General features: G+C 42.3%; 1 protein-coding gene across 1 annotated transcript in view; it reads right to left on the reverse strand.

Annotated features, from left to right (window-relative positions):
* Positions 1–22,829, reverse strand: part of T265_13376 (hypothetical protein) — a gene marked incomplete at both ends in the record, with an annotated part of 50,653 nt that overhangs the window by 2,110 nt on the left and 25,714 nt on the right. The window contains 2 exons of the mRNA XM_009168610.1: positions 2,277–3,311; positions 15,575–15,752. Of these exons, the coding sequence (XP_009166874.1) occupies positions 2,277–3,311; positions 15,575–15,752 (1,213 nt within the window). The remainder of the gene's footprint in view (positions 1–2,276; positions 3,312–15,574; positions 15,753–22,829) is intronic.

Genomic DNA, 22,829 nt, shown 5'->3' on the forward strand with positions numbered 1-22,829 from the left:
TGGGAAAATTGGTGGTGTTTGTGGAAGCTTTTAGCCCCAAAGCTAATCTGTCCGTAAGTATTCCTGAATAAATCCTAGACATCCAAAGTACTTGTTGTTAATTACATAAAAATTGATCCGTCGAACGAAGATCTGCTTGTTACGGGATGGAACGATCCTACTAAAGATTAACTATGTCTGAGCTCCTTTCTGTTTGATTTCGCTGCTACAAACCAATCGTGAATGGTTGCTACTCCCCTGAGAGTTGTTTATTACGCCCTTGTCGTTGATTTCTCACCCACCATCTGGCGGGCTTTTTGAGCCAGGCGACATAGTTGCTGAATGCCCAAGTCCACACAGTACAGCGCTGACCAACTGCTTTTTGATCTGCCACCGGCATAAAACTGAAGGAATTCCTTTCTCTCATTCAAGTGCTAAATGTGTCCATGGCTCTAACGGTTGCCTTCAAACTCAACTTAAATGGATGAGATTATTCCGACAACTATACTCATTTGCAAATCAATTTGGTCTCCATGGGAGACTCAACTGAACCCCACGTTTATGATATTCTCAAACTGAATGCACTGCACATAGGCCGCCTCATGTTTTAGTTGGCACGATATTCGAGATATCGCAGTATATTTGCTAAGATATGTATATAGAAAGGTTCACATAGAGGCGTTGAATTGCGCTTATTTGTATCACAGACTGCTTTAATCTCTCGGGAGGAAAGCCGATGGCTTACTGCAATTAATTCAGGTGTGCACTGTCAATATCTTGTCTAACCTGATTAGGAGACCAAACTACTGGTAACTTGACGTCGGTCGTGATCTGAACTGGCATTCCAAAAGTACAGGCCACACTTAAGAGAATTAGAAGACTCTTCTTTCCATCTTAGTGGGACAGTAGTTTACAGTACTAAGAATTCACCACCAATATGGACAACGGACTACAATTGCCACACGACCGTGAAACACTGCAGAAAAATGGGAAAGAAAACGGAAGGAATGGATCTTAGTGCAACAGCCTCAGTGGACACCAGCAACAACAGGGTGTTTAAACTTTTGGACAGCACTGAAGTAGCATATTTGTACAGCACACCAGTTAGACGCATAATTGTTACGACTAATCCGGCATACTTGCGAACCCTACCGAACAAAATATCCGCCACATGATAAACGCAGAAATTAGTTAACCAGTTCAGCTGAAAAGTGACAAAATCCTTGCTGCTGGGATTGCTTGTGTGCCTTATCCAGTAGGTTTTCAACTCTATGTGTGATTTATCATTGTAGTAGGTATTGCTGATTGAACCAGAACCTGACAGCAAACGTACCCGTCATGACACTCGATTTATTCCGCTAGAATGTACGGACATGAAACATTCCAATGATCGGTAAGTCAAAGCTTTTTCTATCATATTCTCCGCTTCCACTCCGTTAACCTATACACACTTTTCTGTGCCGAAGATATTTCCCCCTATTGTCCCCTCGTGTATGATCTAGACGCATACCAGCTCATTTTTTTAGAAACGACTTCATGAATGGAAGGAACAGGTAGTGAGCCAATCGATCCATCCGTGGTCTCTCAAATGCCAGATGGTTTCGGTAAAATTTCTGGCTTGCCTCACTACTTCCCTTCAAAAGTTGTGGCCCATAAGCTGGACAGAACAGCATGCAGCTCCCTTTATAGATTACTTCAAATGAGTCTGTCAGCAACTCGTTATCTACCATTGTCCCAGAAGCTAGTAATTCTGAAAAGAAACCGGATTTGTTCCACTTTTTTTGTAAATTTTTAATCCATTGTCAGACAACGAATGTCTCTCAAATGTATTGAGTGTTGTTTACTCTCATGAGGTCAGCAAAGCTTGTACCGATTCAAACGGATAATAGTAGTGTAAACTGCTCCCTTTTCACGCGGGTTCGTTGAGTCTATGACGCTTACTACTTGACTTGCACAATAGATACGGAAAAAGGCATTCAGTCAGTTGAAACTTTAGCTCAGCGGTCGAGCTGTGTCGAGTGTTCTGGTCTTTTAATTATTTGCATCATTAGTAGTGCATTACGTATATTTGTGTACCATTTTCTCTCCCATTTGCCCCCACGTTCAAACTATCTATGTCCCACATATTTTCGAGCTAAGAAGTGATCACAGTTCTGAATGTCGGTGGCAGCAGATATCACTGTGGAGACTGTATGTCAGATAGATACACTTTATACAAAGACGACAGCTTCATTGTCACCAAACTCCTAAACTGACAGCGTTCCTTAAATATTATATTCGAAATTGTCAGCACTCACCGGAGTTTCATTATCATCACTCGTCCTCTTTGCTTGACCGACAGAAGCTGGTGCACACAGGTAGCCAGCTGCCTCTCCCGAGCTGCTTGTTATCTGACTACTTCGTCGCGGTGGTGGAGCAGGAATACCGGCAACCTCTTCGGTCGGTTCGAGGTCGTTTTCTTCAGGAGTGCTAATTTCATTGGTACTTGGTTTTTCATTTAAAGGCTCTTCTGAAGATGTCATTTTACTCCGTGGATCTGAGGATGCAGAGAACCCTGGAACGCGAGTATTTGACTGCCTGCTGGAGAATTTCGTTGAACCAAGTATCCGGTCGTATGGAGATTTTGTGCGCAAGAATTTATCGGCTGCTGAAACCAACTTATTCGTACTGGAAGTTTGTTTTTCTGTCGGTGGAACCTTGTTCTTTCCCAGTTCTGATTCATCCAGTGTACAGTTGAGACGGACCACTTCAGAACCATCATCGACGGTTACAGTCGTGCTAAACATAACGCCTCGGCTACCTTTTACCGAAGGTCGGTTGATTGGTTTCAGTGAGGTTGTGGTTCCTGAGATGGCTTGAACAGAAGCTTTGAGGATACCAGCTGGAACTGGTAAAGGTTGATTTTCCAAGGTACTGTCACTTGTATCATCGATCATGCATATAACGTTGCCTGGATTAAAGCTGGTGTTAGCCTTCGCAGTTTTTATGTTCTCGAGATTAGCGTTGTCCACTGTACTGCTGACCGTTGTATTCGAACTTAGGGAATCGTCAGAATAGACTGCCAATGGAGCTCTCTTTTCTTCCTTTATCAAAGCAGCCACTGATCGGGGAACCGGCAGGATGGCATAATTTTCGGTTGGTTTAGCTTTCGCTTCAAGCGTTCCCGTTTTACTTGAGGGCAATTGCTTGCCACTACTTCCAACTTGTCGTGAATTGTCGGGTAGAAACGGAGTTTTGACTACCGTTGGAAGGACCTCAATGGCTGTACACATCTCTCTATTGCCTTCAAGAGCGAGGACACGTTTCCTTTGTTTGGACAAAGTTTCTTGGCGCTGAACGTGGACAAATCGTGGTTGAATTAAATAATGATTTTGTTACACAGTAGGTAGTTTGTGAAATTGTAAGCAACGTATGCTGTGAAAAACAGCTACAGTCATCTGATTTCGACCACCAGTAATGAACTGTCAAGCGCTGTACTCTTCTGTTTCGCAGAAAACAACGGACCCCATTTCACGGAACAACATCTCCTGTTTCTGGCAACTGAGTATGGTGCAAAAGTAAATTTCGGTCATTATTAGTCGATTAACTTAAGTTTAGTTAACTTATTGTCAGAGCATTTTTCTATTTTGGTCGGTCAGTGCATGATGGGACAAAGTTTATCAATAACGCAATTTGTCTGAAGTCAAGCACTTTCGCTATCAATGTGACATTCAGATGTACTGGAAGTTGATTATTCTAAATTTCACTCGGATGGAAAATGAGTAATGTGTTCAAAATGGCAACTGACCACTTTGACTACAAGGTGATCTCACTAGACCGATTCGAAAATGTTAACTTCATTGCAACGCCATGATTTACGAATCTCTGGAACCCGTTATGTAGGATCACTAGGAGCGACTTAGTTGTAAACTCATTCATGACTTCCGAAAACGCTACCACTAAGGATTGAAAAAAGGATAGACTACTGGTGTGACGGTGGATACTACTGACGAGGCGTGCGAGTAGTATGTGGTTTTCTCGTAAATCCGCTCCGCGTCTTTTGAAAAGTGAGATTTATTACATAATTTGTGGAAAGTCTTCGTAGCATCCGTCTACATTTGAGTGATAGTCAATGAGTATCCAGGAAATTTCAGGAAGACGCGTTCGAAATGAAGGCGGGTACTTATTTTTTATAAACAAGATGCATCGGAGAGTTTTGCTTCCCTGTCCAATAGTCTGTCACTGTTCAGTTGAATAGCTCTGCATCGAGGCCCTTATCTCTTTTAGTGGAATCCGCGGTCGTCCATTTCAGCTAAGCAAGGTGAGGGTCTCAATAAGAATCACACCTACGGAACTTTCCATCCCTTCATGACAAACAAAGGGATCTGTTGCTCTGCGCAAACCGAACCCAGTCAAGACACAGACTCGCGCGCGCGTAGGGAACAGGACGTCAACCTCTCCACAAGTCCACGGACAACCATGGAGTAGGTGTAGCAGTCTAACTGCGAGAAAAACACGTTCCCGCCGTCCGGACTTCCACCAAGGGACTCTCATATATGATAAGTTCCCTTTTTGACTTGCTCCCATTTCACGTTGTATTTATTTTATACGTGTCGCAGAAATACTAAAAACTTTTATTAGTGCATACACCTTCTGATTTGTATTATGGCTACCACCACCTGTGCACTAATAGGTTTCAATAAGAATCACACCTACGGAACTTTCCATCCCTTCATGGACAAACAAAGGATCTGTTGCTCTGCTAATTGGCAAGTCGGGTTATTAACAGCTAACTACCAAAGAAGAAAACCTTGAGACATGGTTCTTCTGTATGCATGTTTATCATTTTTCTTACGAAAACTTACAGGAAATATCCGGATATTTCCTACCTTGATCAATATCTCTTTATCTAATCTTCAGCTGTTACCTTTTTACTCAACATTGCAAACAACCTAAGGTCGTTATCTCTCTCAATTAGAAAGTTTTATGAAGTTTCTCCAAACTCATATCTGGCTTATAACAAGAAGCTCCGCCTACTGGTAAAGCCTGCACAGGTACTCGGTGATATGCCTCAAGGCTTTGTCAAAGTATGTACTCGGTCATACCTGGAAGGAAAATGATGGGTTGGATGAATGAAACATTAGAAGTAGTGTTATAGTGACCTGGGGCTACGTGATTTTCCCAGTTTGTATTCATGTGACTTGTAATTAATAGTACAGCTACTGAAAATCTATCCACTCTTGTGTGCTGCAATAATACATAGTTACAGTATTCACAAAATAAGGGATTTACCCACAGAGACACTGATATATCGCGATCACATCGTCTCGTAGCCTTAATGGATAATCTTGCTGTGCTTTTTCCGAGGATGAGGACGACATTTATACTGATATTGGCATACTCCTGTCTCGTGGCGCCCTCCAACTCAATTTTTTAGGTACTACGGGATCGCAGTCAATCCAATTCAATCAGGTCGGTCGTCGGCAATATTCCAGTGTCTGGATAGTCATTTAACCAAACTGGTTCAGTGAACTCCCAATTTGAAGAGGTCACAAATTTAAAATAAATAGAGCTCGCGACTGGCAAAACTGTAATTTTCAGAGAACTCGCTGCATATCGTCTATGTGGCGAACCGTATTACATGAACGAGGCAAATGGTGGCTGAAATTCGTATGCATACGAACATATTTTCGGTTTCTGTGACAGGGATTCTTTCGGCACCCCTAGCACTACGTTTCGTACAGTCACAACCAGTGCGGCCATCTCTCATGCCGTATATGTCCGTAGGACCAATCACAGGGTGGGGTTGACTTGTAACGCTTACGGACCACGACATTCATTGGATAACCTTCTCGCCATCATGCTCTGTACCGCAATCCACCCTCACCCATGTCCACCCACATGTTCACGTAATTGCTTGTCTCCCGATTTCCGTCCGTCACAGCACTGGTGAGTGTCCACTAATTCATTATCCTCCACCATCGCTCGACCTTCTGTTTCTTCATGTATTCGGTGCGAAAGACCACCGGTTTTCGTGAGTACAGTGACGATCACACTTAATCTGACATATAGAACATTACTGCTGTTGCGTAATTCTAGCCACGAAGGCCAAAAATTAGCGAACGCATTCTATTTGCTAGGTGTAGCCACTCTTCGTGATGCATAGGCTGTGCGAGACTGCTTCTGAGTGGTTTCACTTGATGGCTTCACAAGTTACTTCCAATAGTCTCAGCTGCAGCAAGAGCCCGAGAACTGTTGAAGTGCTTTATCACACACCTTGCCCAAGGAGTAAATTCAATGCTTATGTCTGCCTCCAATAATACGGCTGATAACACGCCTAACAATTAGTATGTTGACCGCATTCATGAACGCCATCTGCCCGAGGACTCCACCAAACACACGAGATCCTTGAGTTTGCTAGCACATGATTGGTGAAGGGTTAAAACTAATTAAACTGTTCTCTGCCTATCCCTTATAGGTAGGATAGCATTAACAAACCTTGTTGTCCTCCGGTGTGGTTATCTAGCGTATCTTGCAGACTAACCCCAATCTCCGGCTCGAAGGGCTATATGTGATTTTTGTGTAGGCAAATGTGCCACGTCCTCTGATCACCTCAGTGGACTCACACTATCAATATCGGACACGCTTCATCGAAACTATATTTCATAACTGAGCGTTCTCTAGTCGTAGGTTTGTTCGCTGATCTAAGCAATCTGATTGCAAATATTTCAACATTAATGAAGGTGACATCGTCAATGCGTTGTTAGGGAGCGTAGTTGGGCGTAGCGATAGGTCGGTAGTTGTGCGCTGAATTGTTTTGCACATTTTTTGTCATACAGAGACACGAGACGTGGAAGGGAATTTCCGGAGACATGGTACACCATTATTGATTCGATCTACCCATGCAGTGAGCTGGATCAGATTCATCCATCACTAAGTGCAAAGGACAGATAGTTCGACTGGAATACACACAGAGTCGACTATCGGCTTGACGAACCAAGAAACAAGAAACTCCCTGGGGTCGGATCAACAAAGGTCAGAAACTGGAACCCAGAATGATCAAGGACAGTGGTTACATTAGCACCGACCAGAGAAGGAGAGCAGTGGAGGTCAAGCCTAAAGGTCACGTGGTCATCGTTCATTCAGGATATAGGATGACAGAACGACCTGACCCACTAGAAATAACATTGGAACCTCATCCTTCAGGAATCTGAAGTCGATTCCACATAGAAAAACTTGTGATTCTTCTCCACTGAATTTCGTGTGAGCATGAGAGAGACCAGTCCTTGACCTTTATGAATACTTTTGAAACGGTGAGCCTGGGTGGGAGATTCTGAGCACACGTATCAGTCCGACACCATTTTACCGTCAGGCCACCCCCATTTACCCCCTTTATTTTATTACTGCAAAGAAGTGATCCACTAACCACCATAGGATGTTCAATCAGCTTGGAATTGCATGTTTATTCCCAATGAAACTGAAAACTCCTGTAATTTACCAGACATTCCATATTCATCATGTGACGGGTTCGACAAAGAAAGTTGGTCGAACCATATTACGACGTAGTGGGGGGAACGAGGAGATAATTCTTTCAGCTTTAAATATTTACATCGGTCTATCATAGCTGCAAGCTTTTTTTATTAACACATGTGGATACATCTGGAAAAATGGTATTTTGCCTTCTGCTTATCTACTGAAAGATTTCTTATTGCTGTCTACAATTATGGGCAAGGGAGTCCTTCATTAGACTAAACTGACGGTTCGCGAGATAGTAAGGCCTTTGTTCCGTTTAATTTACTGAATTCTGGCTCAATGATAACAAAACGCAGTGATCGATTCGGCTGAGCCTCCAGGTATGATACTGCCCTTGAATGGGGCGGTAGACCAACAGCGCAATATTTACAGCTTTTTTTTGAGAAAAAGAACAATCGCGTTGCATTCAACCATGTCGATCCAACCATAAATACTTTTCAGCGCGATGGATTTTGAGCCGGAACCCTGGTTTGAGGGATAAAATAGAGCCTTTCACTCATATTTATAAACCGTATATCATTTTGAAAATGTCGATAACGGAACTACGCATGTCTGTATCATGAAACGAACTTAACCAAGCGAAAAAGCTTCACTTTTTGACAAAGTGGGTGCATCCGACTGTGATGTAGAGGCATTTTTGATGAATTGTTATCCCAAAATTTCCATTATGTCATCTATCCTTTTTTAATTGTACCACCATCCTAAAGTATCATTTTAAAAGTTTTACCAGACGATCTGTCATGTTAGCTTAGGAAATATATGCGCATATATTATTTCTCGAACATCTGAGGCTGTCATCACCTGGTCATCAAAATAATGTATAGACCAGATAAACAATCACTGTCTTCATGAGAAATGCGTGTTTTAACGAGTTTAAATGTAGTCTACCTCCCATATCTGGGGCGAGATGGCTCAGTTATTAGAGCACAAATTTACTGACCGGAAGGCTCGAGCCAGACCTCTACCTGCCGACTTCCCTTGGCTTGGACAATCTGGCAGCAACGCAGCCCTCGTGTTTCCTTTGGGTGGCACTGAAAGAGTATTATAACTGAGCGACCATCTTACTTTGTCCGACATCATAAAACACACTGTTTCTCCTGAAGCTTCAAAGAAGCTTAAAGACTTTGGTATTTCATTCAGGACTATCTTCGTGTATCTTACACACATCGGTTGGTGCTGACCATGATGAACGGTGGAAATGAATGCCCCAGTAGTTTCACAAGGCAATGGACGAAATATTTTTTCATCTCGGCATTGAAAAAACTCTGAATGCAGGTTTCAAAATTGTAGTCACCTCAGAGTCCAGATTTTGAGGGGTGGGATTACTGTTTGTTCAACACTCCGGGATTTTAGACCAGCTCGCTTACAAGCGCTACCTGGTAGCCGATCAACAGCGTTCTGCAAAGTGAGAACCTGGACCAGATAGACAGGTAAACTGATATAAATCAGAGCATCAGTGGAATTCGCTAATTAAGGGACATACTGGATGAGGTGTTATCAACGCGCAACCAAAAGTAAACTATCGCGGAGGATTGCAATCACGAAGGAGACATCGATGGCTATAGCAAACACACAAAGTCTATAATCAACTCATCTACGAAAATCGTATTGGTAACGGGGTAATAATGCATGTATCGAACCCCAAAATAGTCTACAGCACTCCGGAATTTCATACAGTACAGTGCTCGCCAGGGTATAAGTTGCATCCGAGTGCGATAAGTTCTTTCCACTTACATATTCAAGTTGGCTAATTCAAGTTGGCTTCTCCGCCGAAGGAAAATCACAAACAACGCCCTTAAGTGCTCCATGAGAATAATGGGAGCTCTGTGGTTTCTTTACAAACTACCCCCATCCCCACGGTTCATCAAACAGCCTTGTGAGAGCAAAATGAAGGAGCCTGCTTTTTAGGGTTGTTTGTTAGTATATCGAAAGGTAGAGCTGCATTTTGAAGTGTAAAACCAATTAGCACGAAAGTTGCCCGTTTTAATTCCACAAAGATTACTGGAATAATAATGAGTTTCAAAAATGATGCGCATTATTTCGTCACAGAATGGCATAATAGGGAGCTAAATTCTAGGCGCAATCTATTCTGACTACACATAATGACCGGAAGATGACGAAAAGTGGTAACCGCGATTACATTCCTCGTGATGAATTTCATTCCGATGGATGAATAAAGACAAAGAGAATGGTCTCAAATTCATCCCGCGGGTGAACACGTATTTTTAGCGTTTTCTTCAGAGGTAAGTGGTCCCATCCGAAAACCCTTACATAAACCACTAAGCTGAGTTAACTTCTGCAATGGCAACTTCTACATTCTGTGCCCAAGTTGCTGAGCTACTTCCCCCTCTGCTTGTGTTTTTCCTTGATAGAAGAATGTATGTACTATCCACTGAGTTGTTCTGGTCGTTTTTTGCCTTCTAAATATGTGATGATCAGTTGTCTTATGAAACTTTATTCTTGGTTGCTGATGGCTAGTTTGATAAATGAGAGCCAAGTCGCTGGTTCTCAACCTGCCTCTGGTTTGTTAGCCCTTTTTTTAGCAGAGAAGGGACATAAAGGAACAGCATGCATTCCAAGGCTGTTCTTCACTTTCTTACGATGGCTGGAGGTAGACAACACAACATTAAATTCCTCCAGTACCAGGGTGATGATGGACACTACTGATGAGGCATGCGAGTAGTCTGTGGTTTTCTCCAAGATCAGCCGAGCGTCTAATGGAACGTTAGATGTATCACGGAACTTGTGGGACTGCTTTGCAGCGTTTGTTTACGATCGTCAATGGATAAGCACGAAAGTTCAATAAGATGCGTAAGAATGTTCAGTTTCTAAAAATTACGAGCATATGAGATATATACTTTCATGTCCAGAAGTTTATAACTGTTTAGTTGGTGTTTGCCAATAAACTACTTTGCGGTGAAAAGCTTTCCTCCTTACGCCAGTATCACACGTTTGTATAATTGAGAGTCTAACACCCTTGTAAAGATCTTCTGAATAAATGATGAAATAATGAAAATTAGCGGAGTAGTATATGTTTGTATAGTATCGTATGATACAATTTTGCACCAGGTTCCATTTTATTGCCTACCACTGGTTTTATTCACCTTAATTCACTGCAAGAGACCCACCCCGAGATCCCAGATGTTACGTAGTGTTAGGCGCACAACGGTAATAGTAATGATATTGGAGCATCGTTGTATAGACTAAGGTGAATGATGGCCGGCACTAGGTAGCCATAAGTTTGGGCCTGGGGTAAAGCTTATGGGTTGCCCATTCCACCAGAACATTTTTCATATTTACTGAGGCTCATTAGTCCAGTCCCTCTCAGTTGATTTGACAGCTATGAGCTATCAGTTGGACTGGCTGGTGGCTGAAAAACCGTGTCTATATTTCATTTGTGGTTTTTATCCTCTCGGGTCCAAACCGAGTAATGGTAAACTTCCAATAACTGATTTCTCCGGACAAGTTTCACAAGAGAGCTGGTGGTAATGCCTTCACGCTTCCTAGAGTGTTTAATAGGGCTTACCCATCTGTACTCAATTATTAGTCGTCAATATTCTATTCCAGCAGCATTGGCAGTGAACTCAGTGTGAAACAATTACATTCTCGTTCAAACTAATGCAATGATAGAACTTAGTATGTCACGTCAATGAATCGATGGTGATTCCTGTTCACTCAACCAGTCCCACTGTCCTTAGCACCGCGTGAGTTCACTAAGCAACACGGAGCTGCACCCCCCCTTGTCAGAAGAAAGACAAAATTGCATTAAGGGAAGACAAACTTTAACCATTCTTTTTTTAAAAAAATTTATATAATATCAAGCACGATGTAGTTTAGCCGCCTAAGTTCAGTGGTACTTGGTTTCATGTTATATGATACTTTCAGGACCACTTTTTGGGCCCAGATCACTATGGCAGTTTCGAACACGTACTCACTGTGAAAGTAAATACGCGTACCATTTAAATTGACGTCAAAATATGGTGCCATTTCATAAGATTTTCTAAATCGGTTGCTCAAGAATGACAGCTTTATGCTTGACGCACTTTTGTCTCCGCATAAATCCTAGTGTTTTTCAAACCTTGCAGGAATTATACGTAAGATGGCATTTTTTTAAAATTCTCCTTCGTTTTCACCTGTTATATAGTCAAAGAATTCCACATGTTGTCTATCGGCTGATAAATACTTTTGATAAGAGTATATGGAATTTGGATACGCGCTTATCGTGTTTATCTCAAATTACTTCTACCAATCCCAACAAGCGAAAATAAGCTGAATATATGACGTCAACTGGAAAAAAACACGTTAAGGCAAACGCTTCCCGCCCGCATCATTATACGTGTCGGTGTGATCACGTGTGACCACTGACAAAATGTCAAACAGAAAGATTTCAAAAACTATCAGTCCTTCCCTATCAGCACTAAATATCGTGGAGCTAGCATATGCACGGTGTACAGTTTTGTTTATTGAAATTTCAAACGACAGTGGCACCGAAAGACCGAAAACGCAGTGGTTGAAATCAGATTAATGATTCTGTGTTGTTGGAAAAGTAGTTGTGCGCTTCGATGTCCAGTGGGAAAATATATGATGGTTTTAGAAAAAGTTTGGTGACAATCGGTAGATTTATTGCTGGGCAACGTTTCGCTTTTTACACAAAAGCTTTGTCAGGCCATGTGACTAGGTTCTGAGGTTAGTCGAGATTTAAGGCGAAAGGCGAACCAATCAGCTAAGTCAAGCTAAATCTCAGTTGGGTGTCGGCCGAGGGATTTTAGTGTGTTAGAATGGTTGAACAAGTGTTGGGTCGGTGGGGAAACCTACATGTGTTTGGGTCCATCCTAGGGTCTAGTTCTTCTGGTTCGGTTCATTTGATGATTCCTCTTGAACTTCGTTTGAACCTTCTGTCAGTCTGTGTGGGTGAGCTAGTGCAAAGAAAGTTGTGTAAGAGGGGTACTGTGACCTTTGGTCGGTTGGGGTTTCCACCCCAACCTCCCGGTTTCTCTAATGATCCTAAGTAGATTGACAACCACGCCGTCACGTGTCAACTCGGCTTATCTAAGACCGCTTTCCATACGCTCGCTAGCTCCGCACCCTCGGTTCTATTCACGCTGTGATGTGTAGTAATTTCCACCTCCTGGGCTATCAGCCGCTGTGGCGTGAACTTCTACATTCTCCAGATCTATTCTGTCCCGTGTCTAAGGCATGTACCGCCATCGCTGAGTCTTTGACCAGCGTTTGTTTGTTTGGTAATTCTTCTTTTATGCTAACCAATTCTGGTGTGCGATTCCCTGGCAGTTTGTCCTATATAAACCTTAGCGCAATCGTTGCAGTTAATTTTATACACACAGTCCCTACGGTAGGGGATCTTTCAATTGCACCAAAACTGAGCGTAGCGTTTTTCCCTTCTGAAAAACTACTCGAGTGTTGGCTAAGTTCAACAGTCTTCGAATAACACCCGATGTTCCTGCTTTATATGGAGTGACCGCTGTGCCCATCCATTCCTTACTAGCTCTAGATAATGATTTTTATTTCGCTAGCCCCATTTAACACTAGTTCTTTGTTTTCTGTCTAATGAATAGTGGCGTGACCTTGAGAGCTAAGTGAAACATTGTCATTGTCATTATCCCTTCATTACATCACCGCTGCGATTATCTCACCATTGTGACCATCGACATCATTCACTGCGATTTTCCTCCTGTTTGTAACTTACTGCTATACAAGTGACCAGTGCGAGAATGTAAGGTTTAGTTGGCACCCATGTGAGGTGGAGAGCCGAGGAACTTTAACGACAGTATGCATTGCATACTCAATCAAGGTTTCTGCCTGAAACTTCAACCTCAATGTAGTGAATAAGTATAGGTTTTATAAAATTGTTTTCTACCATTAAAACACAACGCGTAACGCATGCCGCAACCATTTACGTATGATCAAGGAATGGATGTCTGTCCACTGACCAACGTGTAGCCAGGACTGCTGGCGTCTTGATAACCGATCTAACTAGAACATAATTACCTATCATTGTGCCTCGTTTTTTGGCCGCAAAACAACTACATGAGCCAGAATATTGTGGGTGCAGCAACTCGGAAACTTGGAACTGTTGGCGGCAACAAGATCTTTATCAATCATCACGTCAGCATTTACCGCGCGCTAACGTAACTATTACAGATTTTCTAGTTAAAAACCATTTAGTGCAAGTTTCATTGTGGATAATGCTTCGAACGATGAAATGGCCGGGAAAGGGGTGAAGATGAGCACGTGTGATACCCGTGCATCGGGAGTGGACTGAACTGCTTTGCTGTGAATGTAAATTGAAACAACGTAGAAAATCACAGACCCTAGAAATGAGTTAACCATGTTGTATTGTATTGTAAGCTCGTCATTTTACTTCACTGTCAAAAATCAGTGAGTTCCATAAGATTAAAATCCACAGCTGACCGACGTTTGGAAATCAGAACCGATCAGTAAACTAGTGCTCAGAAAAACCGCCAATTGAGTTTTTACTGAATGAGAATGGCGCTCTACATAATGATGCGTTCTCTAATGGCGACGATCGTACCGACAATAGTTTGCAGATCGTGTTTTAAAGAAAAGGGTGTCCATGCGTAAGTCATCACCATTTTGTTCAACCCTTGTATTCTACTCCCTTGATCTTGGACCTTCTCCACGCATGCAGCCTCGGGCATCAAAATACCTTGTGAAGGATAGTTTGATAGGGTCAGAGAAAGCTGTATGCGTAAGTAGCTATACAGTGAGAAAAGCCACATCTGTCGCTGGTGAAAAGAAACAAAAAGCAGATATCCTTTTTGATTGCGATTTCACATCTTCTTTGGATAGTGCCAAAAATGTTGGCCTTTAGTCATTCAAGTCTGTGTACCTTTGGGAACGTTCATGAGCTAGCACTCCCACAGAAAAGCTACTTTACTAACCTCTGGAGTTGCCTCATATCCAAAGCGCATCACTACATCTTGATTTAAAGCTTTTTCCTGCAATTTCCCACTTATTGGTGGACTTACATTTCTCATCGCTAAGGAGTCCGTGATCAGTTGTGCACAGTGGATGATGACAGAGTTTACTCTCAGCTTGTTGGAACAAACCGTTTAAAACAGAACATCAAATGGCTAGCCGCAAATGAGTCTTCCATCAGAGAGAACTTATTGTACAGATCAGCGTATTTTGCGGACTGTATCTAGTTTGGATTCGAGCAGAACACACTCCTGGATTGCGCCTGCCCGGTGAGTCCCAGTAGAGCAAAACTGACTGTGGAATGTCCAACGGTTTTCAATAATCTTATGAGTCATATTTTTCTTGTAGACAAAGCCTGATCCTATTAACACACCACATGATTTAGTACTTACAACTCTTACAATATATTCACTGTCTGCTGCAACGCCGCGAAAAGGGGATGTAATCATTGAGTCTTTCGATTCTTTGCCAGGCGTTTCCAAGTTAGCTTTATATCAGTGAACCTGACAAGCATATTTATTCGTACGTAATTCATGGGTAACCCACCATCAGGATTGTGACACCAAAAGAAGCGTGAGTACACAACAATTGGTTTTCTTCGGTCACAAAGTTAGTAGTATGGAACTACAACAAAAGAAACACTGTTCCGAGAAACACGACCAAAAGTCCTACATGTTACATCAACTATCTATGAATCGACAGCTTCATAAACCGGTAACCCATCTGTTTACAAAAATCCAGGTGGCGAGCAACCCTGGATAATTGATAGCTATCCAGATAATCGTAGGATTTAGTACCGGTCCATACATTAGCTCATTTTCCAACCATTTACTTCTAACCTAGAAAATCAAGTAGAATACCAAAAAACTTCGCCTGCTGTGGGCTGTAATTCACGCGTTCTAAAATCGTTAAGTGCGTCAGATTCCACGACTAAAACTAACCAATCATCCTCGGATGTCCAATCTGAGGGTGTGTTGTTTGCTGACTTCGCTACAGGCATACCCTCGACGGTAAGCAGTATGTTTGTGCTCGTTAAGAGATAAACAAAACATTGTGTGCTCTAAAACTTGCTCGTTTAAGCATGATTGCCGAAAAAGTCTATCACGAATGAGTGTTCCGTACTCACCTGAATCGCCTGCATTCGGCGTTCAGAGTTAGGTTGGATTGCCTTAATTGCCGCGTATAGCCGTGTGCGCTCGAGGCTGTTTGGATCAGCTGCCGCTCGATTCATCACGCCACCTAGATGAGCAAATCTACGCGGAGAACTGGCTTGCTGGCGGTTCTGTCCGTTAACGATGGCCAAGCTATATAATGGTAGGAAATGATAAAAACATGCAAAAGTCTGAAGGCAGCGGTTTTTAGTGAGGTACGAAAGGCACGAAAAGCATGAGTTAAAAGTCTGCATATCGATTATTCCATACGATATCTTAAAGGCAGTTGGTTGAGGGCAGTGGCCACTCTAGCAGTACGTAAATATCGATTATTCTGGAGTGATTATGGACAAGATGAAGATTTCGAAAGGGGCCACGGATAAGTCTGCATCAGAAAGCCTTGTGCAGAATAAAAGTGGAAGTATTCGACCAGTTTATAAGCCGGTAATTAAACAGATGGCGTTCACTTCGAAACAGCATGATGTAAACTGAAATGAAGTTACCATACTATGCGAAGTATACAGCGGCTCTGCCTGGCAACTTCAGGACAGAATGGCCTGAATTAGGCCTAGTTCACCAAACGCAAATTGGGTGGACAAGGTGATCTGTCGTACCAACAAGAAGAACACGACTTTAACTGATCATAAAAATGTGTTTTTGATAAACCCAAATTAACAAATGAGTTGCTGGAAGACAAAATCAGGACAGCTGCTGTATTCTGTACCAACAAGAAGAACACGACTTTAACTGACCATAAAAATGTGTTTTTGATAAACTCAAATTAACAAATGAGTTGCTAGAAGACAAAATTAGGACAGCTGCTGCATTCTATGGCAGTAAACATCAGCTAAATCAGTCAAAGTGGAAGGAAAACACTTGGACTGAAACAACTTCACCCTACCATACATAACTGAGGGCCTATGTGCCGACATGTCAAATATTTATGAAAATGAATTTGTACGTTCACTCTCCCCAGTAAGAAAGCAGGTTCAGTTCCCACTCAGATAAATTGCCTGATGGGTAGAAATTCAGATAAAAATTTCGGGATAATCAATAGACGCGAAGGGAAGATGGTAACATTCAGTCGGGAACCTCAAACATTTATAGGGGACAAGCAGATGTATCTTATCAAACCAATAAACAGTAGGTACTCACAGATACTCACGGATATTGCCCTGCATTGAAGAAGATCCGTTTTCAATACTTACCAATAGCAGATTATAAATTATAAGTTGTGCTTTGTGAGTCAACTGTTCCGTTTTTTTCCTAAAAGTGAGTGAATCCCCACCGATGACTGGAACTCAGTTATTCAGCATTCAACAAGCCGTCAGCATCCATTATTATTATTGTTACCATTATTATTATTATTCAGTATGTAGGGTGTATCTACCGGAATAATCAAGCAAATTCGGTTTGAATGTACTGCAACCCTATTTACTGTATTCAAAAAGTTCGTTCGTTTAGCGGCTGATCCACCTGAGCGATCATTAGTAAATTCTATCCAACAATTCTGAAATCGGCTATTGAATAAGGTAAACAAGGCCATAGTTGTACGAATAAGTACCAAAGAAGCTGATAAATGTGTCCCTCTGAGTTTTGGTTCTGCCTATCTTATCTTGTCTCGTCGGATCGATAACGAGATTAGGCAACCTGATTGTTACGCATTCATTGTTTTTACATTATTTTTCATTGGCTCCATGTCCCCAATGAATGTTTTGCATGAGATATTCCTTAAATACAAATATTAATCTCTTCTTGAAAGGGTATTCTGAAGTCTCTTTCATTACATTCAAAACGAAAAAGAAGTTTTAAGGTATGAAAAGGTTAACGCATGCCCTACAGTACTGGAAAAGACATCTATTCAGGCTGGGGATCTTTAGACTTAGCGCTTATTCGATGTGGCTAAATTCAATAGAAAATAATACAGGTATATAAAACTCACAAGTCTGCCAGTCATCCCAGCCATCGTCATAGTCTTGTATACCTTCAATGACCGGTACTGACGAGGTAATTTAAATGTTATCCATTGCTCCTCCTCACCACCATGAGAGGTAGCAGAATCACTGCTGTTTCTGGTGTTTTATTGGAGTTCAACCACAAAGTTTACTTTATTATATTTGACTTGAAAAGAGAGAAACCATTGAATGAGACACGATTTTGTGGGTAGCCTAAATCAAATATCTGGAGACGCATACGCTTCCAAGTGTTCAACCAGACAGTCTGGAAGAAAACTGACGGCACAAACGCCACTGACATCAACCAGCCACCGTTTCTTGCAGTGTCTCTAATTAAGTACAGGGGTCATAGGGTCTACACCTTGAGAGGTGAGCAGCCTCAAAAACACCCAAACTCTATGCAACCTCTTTCACACCCCTTTGTGAGGTCATAAGTTCTCCACTCCGCAGTTTTAGTTATCCTCAAGAAGGCACCAAGAAGAAAACTTATTCAATTGAAATATGCTTTGGCATTCATAACACATGACTAGGTCAACGTTGTTGAGGCCGCTGGATATTATTTTTGACTCAACTATCCGCTACATAACAAAATAACCGTTTTCTGATTACATTATTACAAAATCGCTAGGGCCACCAACATCAGCATTACCTCCGGGAGATCGGGTGTCAAAAACCTGAAGGTGCCTCACATCATTCCTCCACAGATTGCGTTTTTGCAGACATAAAGCAATAAAGCATTTACTGCAGCCCTTGAGACCCAGTTATATGCATTTTTATTACCGCCAGTGGCGCAAATTAGCAAAAGTGATCCGGGCCCTTGAGATTTGTGCACTCACTTCACCAGACAAAGCTGAGGTGATGGAACTACTGAGGTATGTGAAATTCACGATAACTTCCACTGCAAATCGCAAGTGAAGAGCGCGTTTATCCAAGCGTTCCCGTGCTTGGCCTTCGTCCTAAAAGATAAGGACGATGTATTCCGTGGCTCTCACCAGAGCAATGCGAATATTGGAATTCTTATGGCACTTCAACGTTCATGTCATTATTTTACTGGTGACCAACTTGAAGAAAAATGGAGAAATTCGGTGTCTTTGCTAGACACCACTTTTCGCAAGCATATTTAAGGGGCTTTGAATATTTGTCCCCGATGATCGTTCACATCGGATATTCAAACAGCAGGCAGGCGTTAAATGAGCCAGTTCTGATAGACTTGTTTGAGTTCTCTGCTCGAGAACTTTTCAAAGCTAAACGACGCGTGAGCGTTTTGCGTAGACCTGAAGAGCGTATAACCGGAATCCACGCGGAAGGCAGCGATCGACCCATGCCACTCTTAACTGATGGTGATGTGGTCTGTTACATTTCCAGGCTGTTTTATCGGTAAGCATCGCATAGACGAGAGTTTTCGGCCATTCCAGAACTGGTACTTCGAAGAAACAGTCTTTGATCGACACACACATTCAGCAGGTGCTCTCCGATTTCCATAGGTCTCGCGTCTAACCTAAGACAACACCAAAATGAACTTCATCAAAGCTAAAACTACCTAACTAAATGTTCACGTTACTAGCAAACAAAATTGTCTGAGCTTTTAAACTGTTGTGAAGTAACACGTAGAATGCCATGGAAACTGTCTTTTGTGGATTCAGAGCTAGTCTGTCGGTTCGCAAGGTCAGCCAGCGCGAGTCCCAACCTACACACGAATCCGCAATACGCATGGTATAATATTAATTCCTCAGTTTTAAGCTTCGGATGCCACATTCTTACTATACTTGCCTCATTTGTATTTTAATAGATGATCAAGTGACCTACATTGTCCAACAGAAAACCCAGTATACCCCCACAGAATTGTCCGATTACTGAGCTGTGGTAGTTCGCGACTTATATACAACCGGCAAGTCATTCAAACAGCGAAACGTAGTGCAACTTGGTACAGATTTTCACAATAGATTCTGAATTGCTCAAATAATGTTGATCATATAGTTCCACAAATAATTGGCGCTCCATGGAGAACACCGTAAATTCGGTGCATATTGCTCCTAACGAACCATTGAATGGATCAAACAGGTGTACAAAGAGTGATCATGGATAAAGTTCTGCAAGAAAATTTCACTTTGTGTGTGTGAGGGGGAACATCGAGAAACACTGCGCAACTTTTAATTCTCTTTATTCAGCACGATCTTGTAACATACAAACCTCGACGGGAATTTAAACCCGGTAAGTGAACACCATATCATTCGTCCCAAATGGGGTGGATAAATCACATCAAGGCAGGGTGAACTAGCCCTAAACCCTCAACCGTGCATTTCGTGTTTCGCGACTTGGAGTGGACTGGGTCCCGAAACAAGGACTTCTAAACAGAAGGCTAATGAGACTAGTGAAGTGTGTCCTCCACGAGCACGTTACTTTCAGTTTGTGGATTTTTGAAGTTAATGCTGAAGTTTCTAATGTGATAGCACCGTGTGCTTCAGTTTAGTCTATTCTGAAAAGTTTATAAGCACTGTTCTGCCTTGCTGAAAATCAACACTGCGCGCCCCAAGAATCTCTTGGGCTTTAATCATAGGTTGCCTTCGGTTGTAGGATGATATCTATGCCCGAATTTTATAACTTGCATTCGTTATTCCCGATGCTCGAGGTGACATGATGTCCGGCTAGCCACCGTCTCGAGATTACTCAGCGACAACCAATTTGTATAGCCGTCATTCACATTACCACGGGTTACCCCATATTCGTGTTACATGACCTTCAATGGTTCTCATTCTGATTTCATCCTGTAGGATTAGGCACCTTCACAACTGTAAAAATATGCAGCTATGCAGCAGATAATATATTTTGTAAGCAGAGCTGAGGCAGTTAGATAGGGAATCGTGATAGCATTATTCGACTACGGAACGCCTAAATGGTTTGCTTCTACCACTTTCGTTTCCTCCGCTATTTGTGCCCGTAAACAATGATCAATCTACTGGAGTATCTATGGCTAAAATGAAACCACTCTCCGGTAGAAAACTATGTGCGCACTCACGACCCGAGTTCAAATATGCCATCCAAGCTTCAGTTCGACACCTCGTGTGTCAGTGTTCGATTGGCCCATGATAGTTCAGCATGAATTCGCTCTCTGTGGACAGTGATTCTAAAGTGCTTGATGAGAACCTATCGAACAACAGATTGGAAGACAGGTGGTGAATATAGATGGCACAACGGCATCGTGCACACAATTCAGCCTGTCCTGATATCGATGTCACCCTGGTGGGCTATCAGCGTACGCAATAGCCAACCTAGTTACACCTTTGTTTTCACGAAAGACCCAACTGAGTCTCTCGTTCACGGTATTCTTCAACTGGATGTGCTGCACACAGGCCGCCGCATGTTTCAGTTGTCACGGTATATTTTCATAAAGGAAACTACTCACAAGGTTGTCGAAGAGTTTTCGGTAGTAGTGGTTTCCTTTATGAAAATGTCCAATATCCTGTTTACAACAAGCTGTGCCAAGGTAGCGTAGACAATCGTGCTAAGTCATTAATGGCGTATCCTTGATGGTTAGTGATGTACTCAGACAAATTTACTGAGTGAATCCTTTGAAATGGGGCTCTGAGAAAAACCAAGGTCTATTCATTCGTCAGGTTAACCTACTTGGAAAGAAAATGCATTCACGGATCAACTGCAGTTTGGCCACAAAAGGCAACTTGCCCATTCAAAACAACTCAGTTCCATTATGACTATTATCTTTTACATTTTACTGTGAATAGGACTGATGTCAAAAAACGTGTTGGGTGGCTGCCAGTCCATGAAGTGTTTTGATTATCCATGTGGCCAATTTGCCTATGGTGCTGTTTGACGTTTTCCTATACGCGCCCATTCGCTCTCACCAATCTGTCCATTTTCTGTGCGGTATAGTATGCGTTCGGAAGTACTGCGGCACTAAGCCAGCATCTCGGGCTGGCTGAATAATAGCCCTGTACAAGCCACGAAATATTTGCTGTTCGTCCCATCACACACAAACAATCACGGTCAAGTTACTGGGTCTGACATAGCCACAGATGTAACAAAATCTCAACGTACAGACTAACAGAATAACCTTTCGAGTGAACGCTCACTATAATCGTTCTCAGACGAATCGGAACACTGCATCGACAACTTCACTTAAGTATTCAGGTTGGATGCGACCTTTGAAGCGTGGCAGGGGCTGTACGAGGATTTAATCGAATTCGTCCGGATTGGACGATGCGGCACTACCGCGGCACTAGCTCGGTGTGACTTACTACGAGAAGATACTCGTGATTTTGAATTTAACCAAGCAGCTGATAAAGGTGTTTGGATACCATCCTCACCTGTTGAGTATACGTTACTAGTGTTTCTTCTTGAAAAAAATTTTCTGGGAATGATTTCCTGGCTTGCACCGGATTCTTAAACCGAGAATGTGAACGGCATAATTTGAAAGTAACAATAGTTCGGGTGAATTGAAATGTCTGGATTTTGTTTAGGATCTCTCCGCAAAACAATGTGATTGGATCAAAGTATTGTGTATATCGAAATGCAGCGGACAGAACGCTGCGGTCTTTGGCACAGGGGTGTCGAATAACACCGAAGCTTGTACAAGGCACGCAAATGTTCAGCAACCTTCGATATCAACGCAATATCACAGATTGAGTGCCTGCCGTTTCTTTGCTATGTTCTTCCCGGGGCTTTCTAGGTCGTATTTTTGATACAGTCCAATGAGCAACCAAACTTCTTAGAGGATTTTTTAGAGGAGAGATCTACGAGATGTTCATGTAAACAGTCGGCTAACGTATTGGTGACCCTTCTTTCCTATGCATGCCTCTATAATAAGGTGCTTTTTCGCACTGATTGTTGCTCCTCACCACATGTGCCCCAAAATAATTTCAGTAGTAAACCAGTGTCATCGCTTGAACTAGGTGGGTAACAGCTTTGTCTAAGTAACATCATGGAGCAATAAATTCACCTAACAACCTTGAAAGAAAAATATACGCCCCGCAGTTCAAAAACACGACGATTTACACCTCATGCGGGCGCTTGTATCAGGTGGCAACTTAAACCTCAAAACCATATTGCCGCCACTCACTCAGAATATAGTTGTGGATTCTATTTTCTGGAGCTTTTCAGCGAAATATGTTTGCCGCACGACACAGTAACCTACTAATAAGTGAATACGTCCGAGCCTCCCTTGCCGGAACATCACCAGACTCAGTGTCTGTGTGAATACCTTAATTATATTACATAGTGTTGATACAGCTAGCGTGGGTAATTCCATTGACTAATGTCC

Source organism: Opisthorchis viverrini (genome assembly GCF_000715545.1).
Source record: "Opisthorchis viverrini unplaced genomic scaffold opera_v5_61, whole genome shotgun sequence".
NCBI classification, from domain to species: domain Eukaryota; kingdom Metazoa; phylum Platyhelminthes; class Trematoda; order Opisthorchiida; family Opisthorchiidae; genus Opisthorchis; species Opisthorchis viverrini.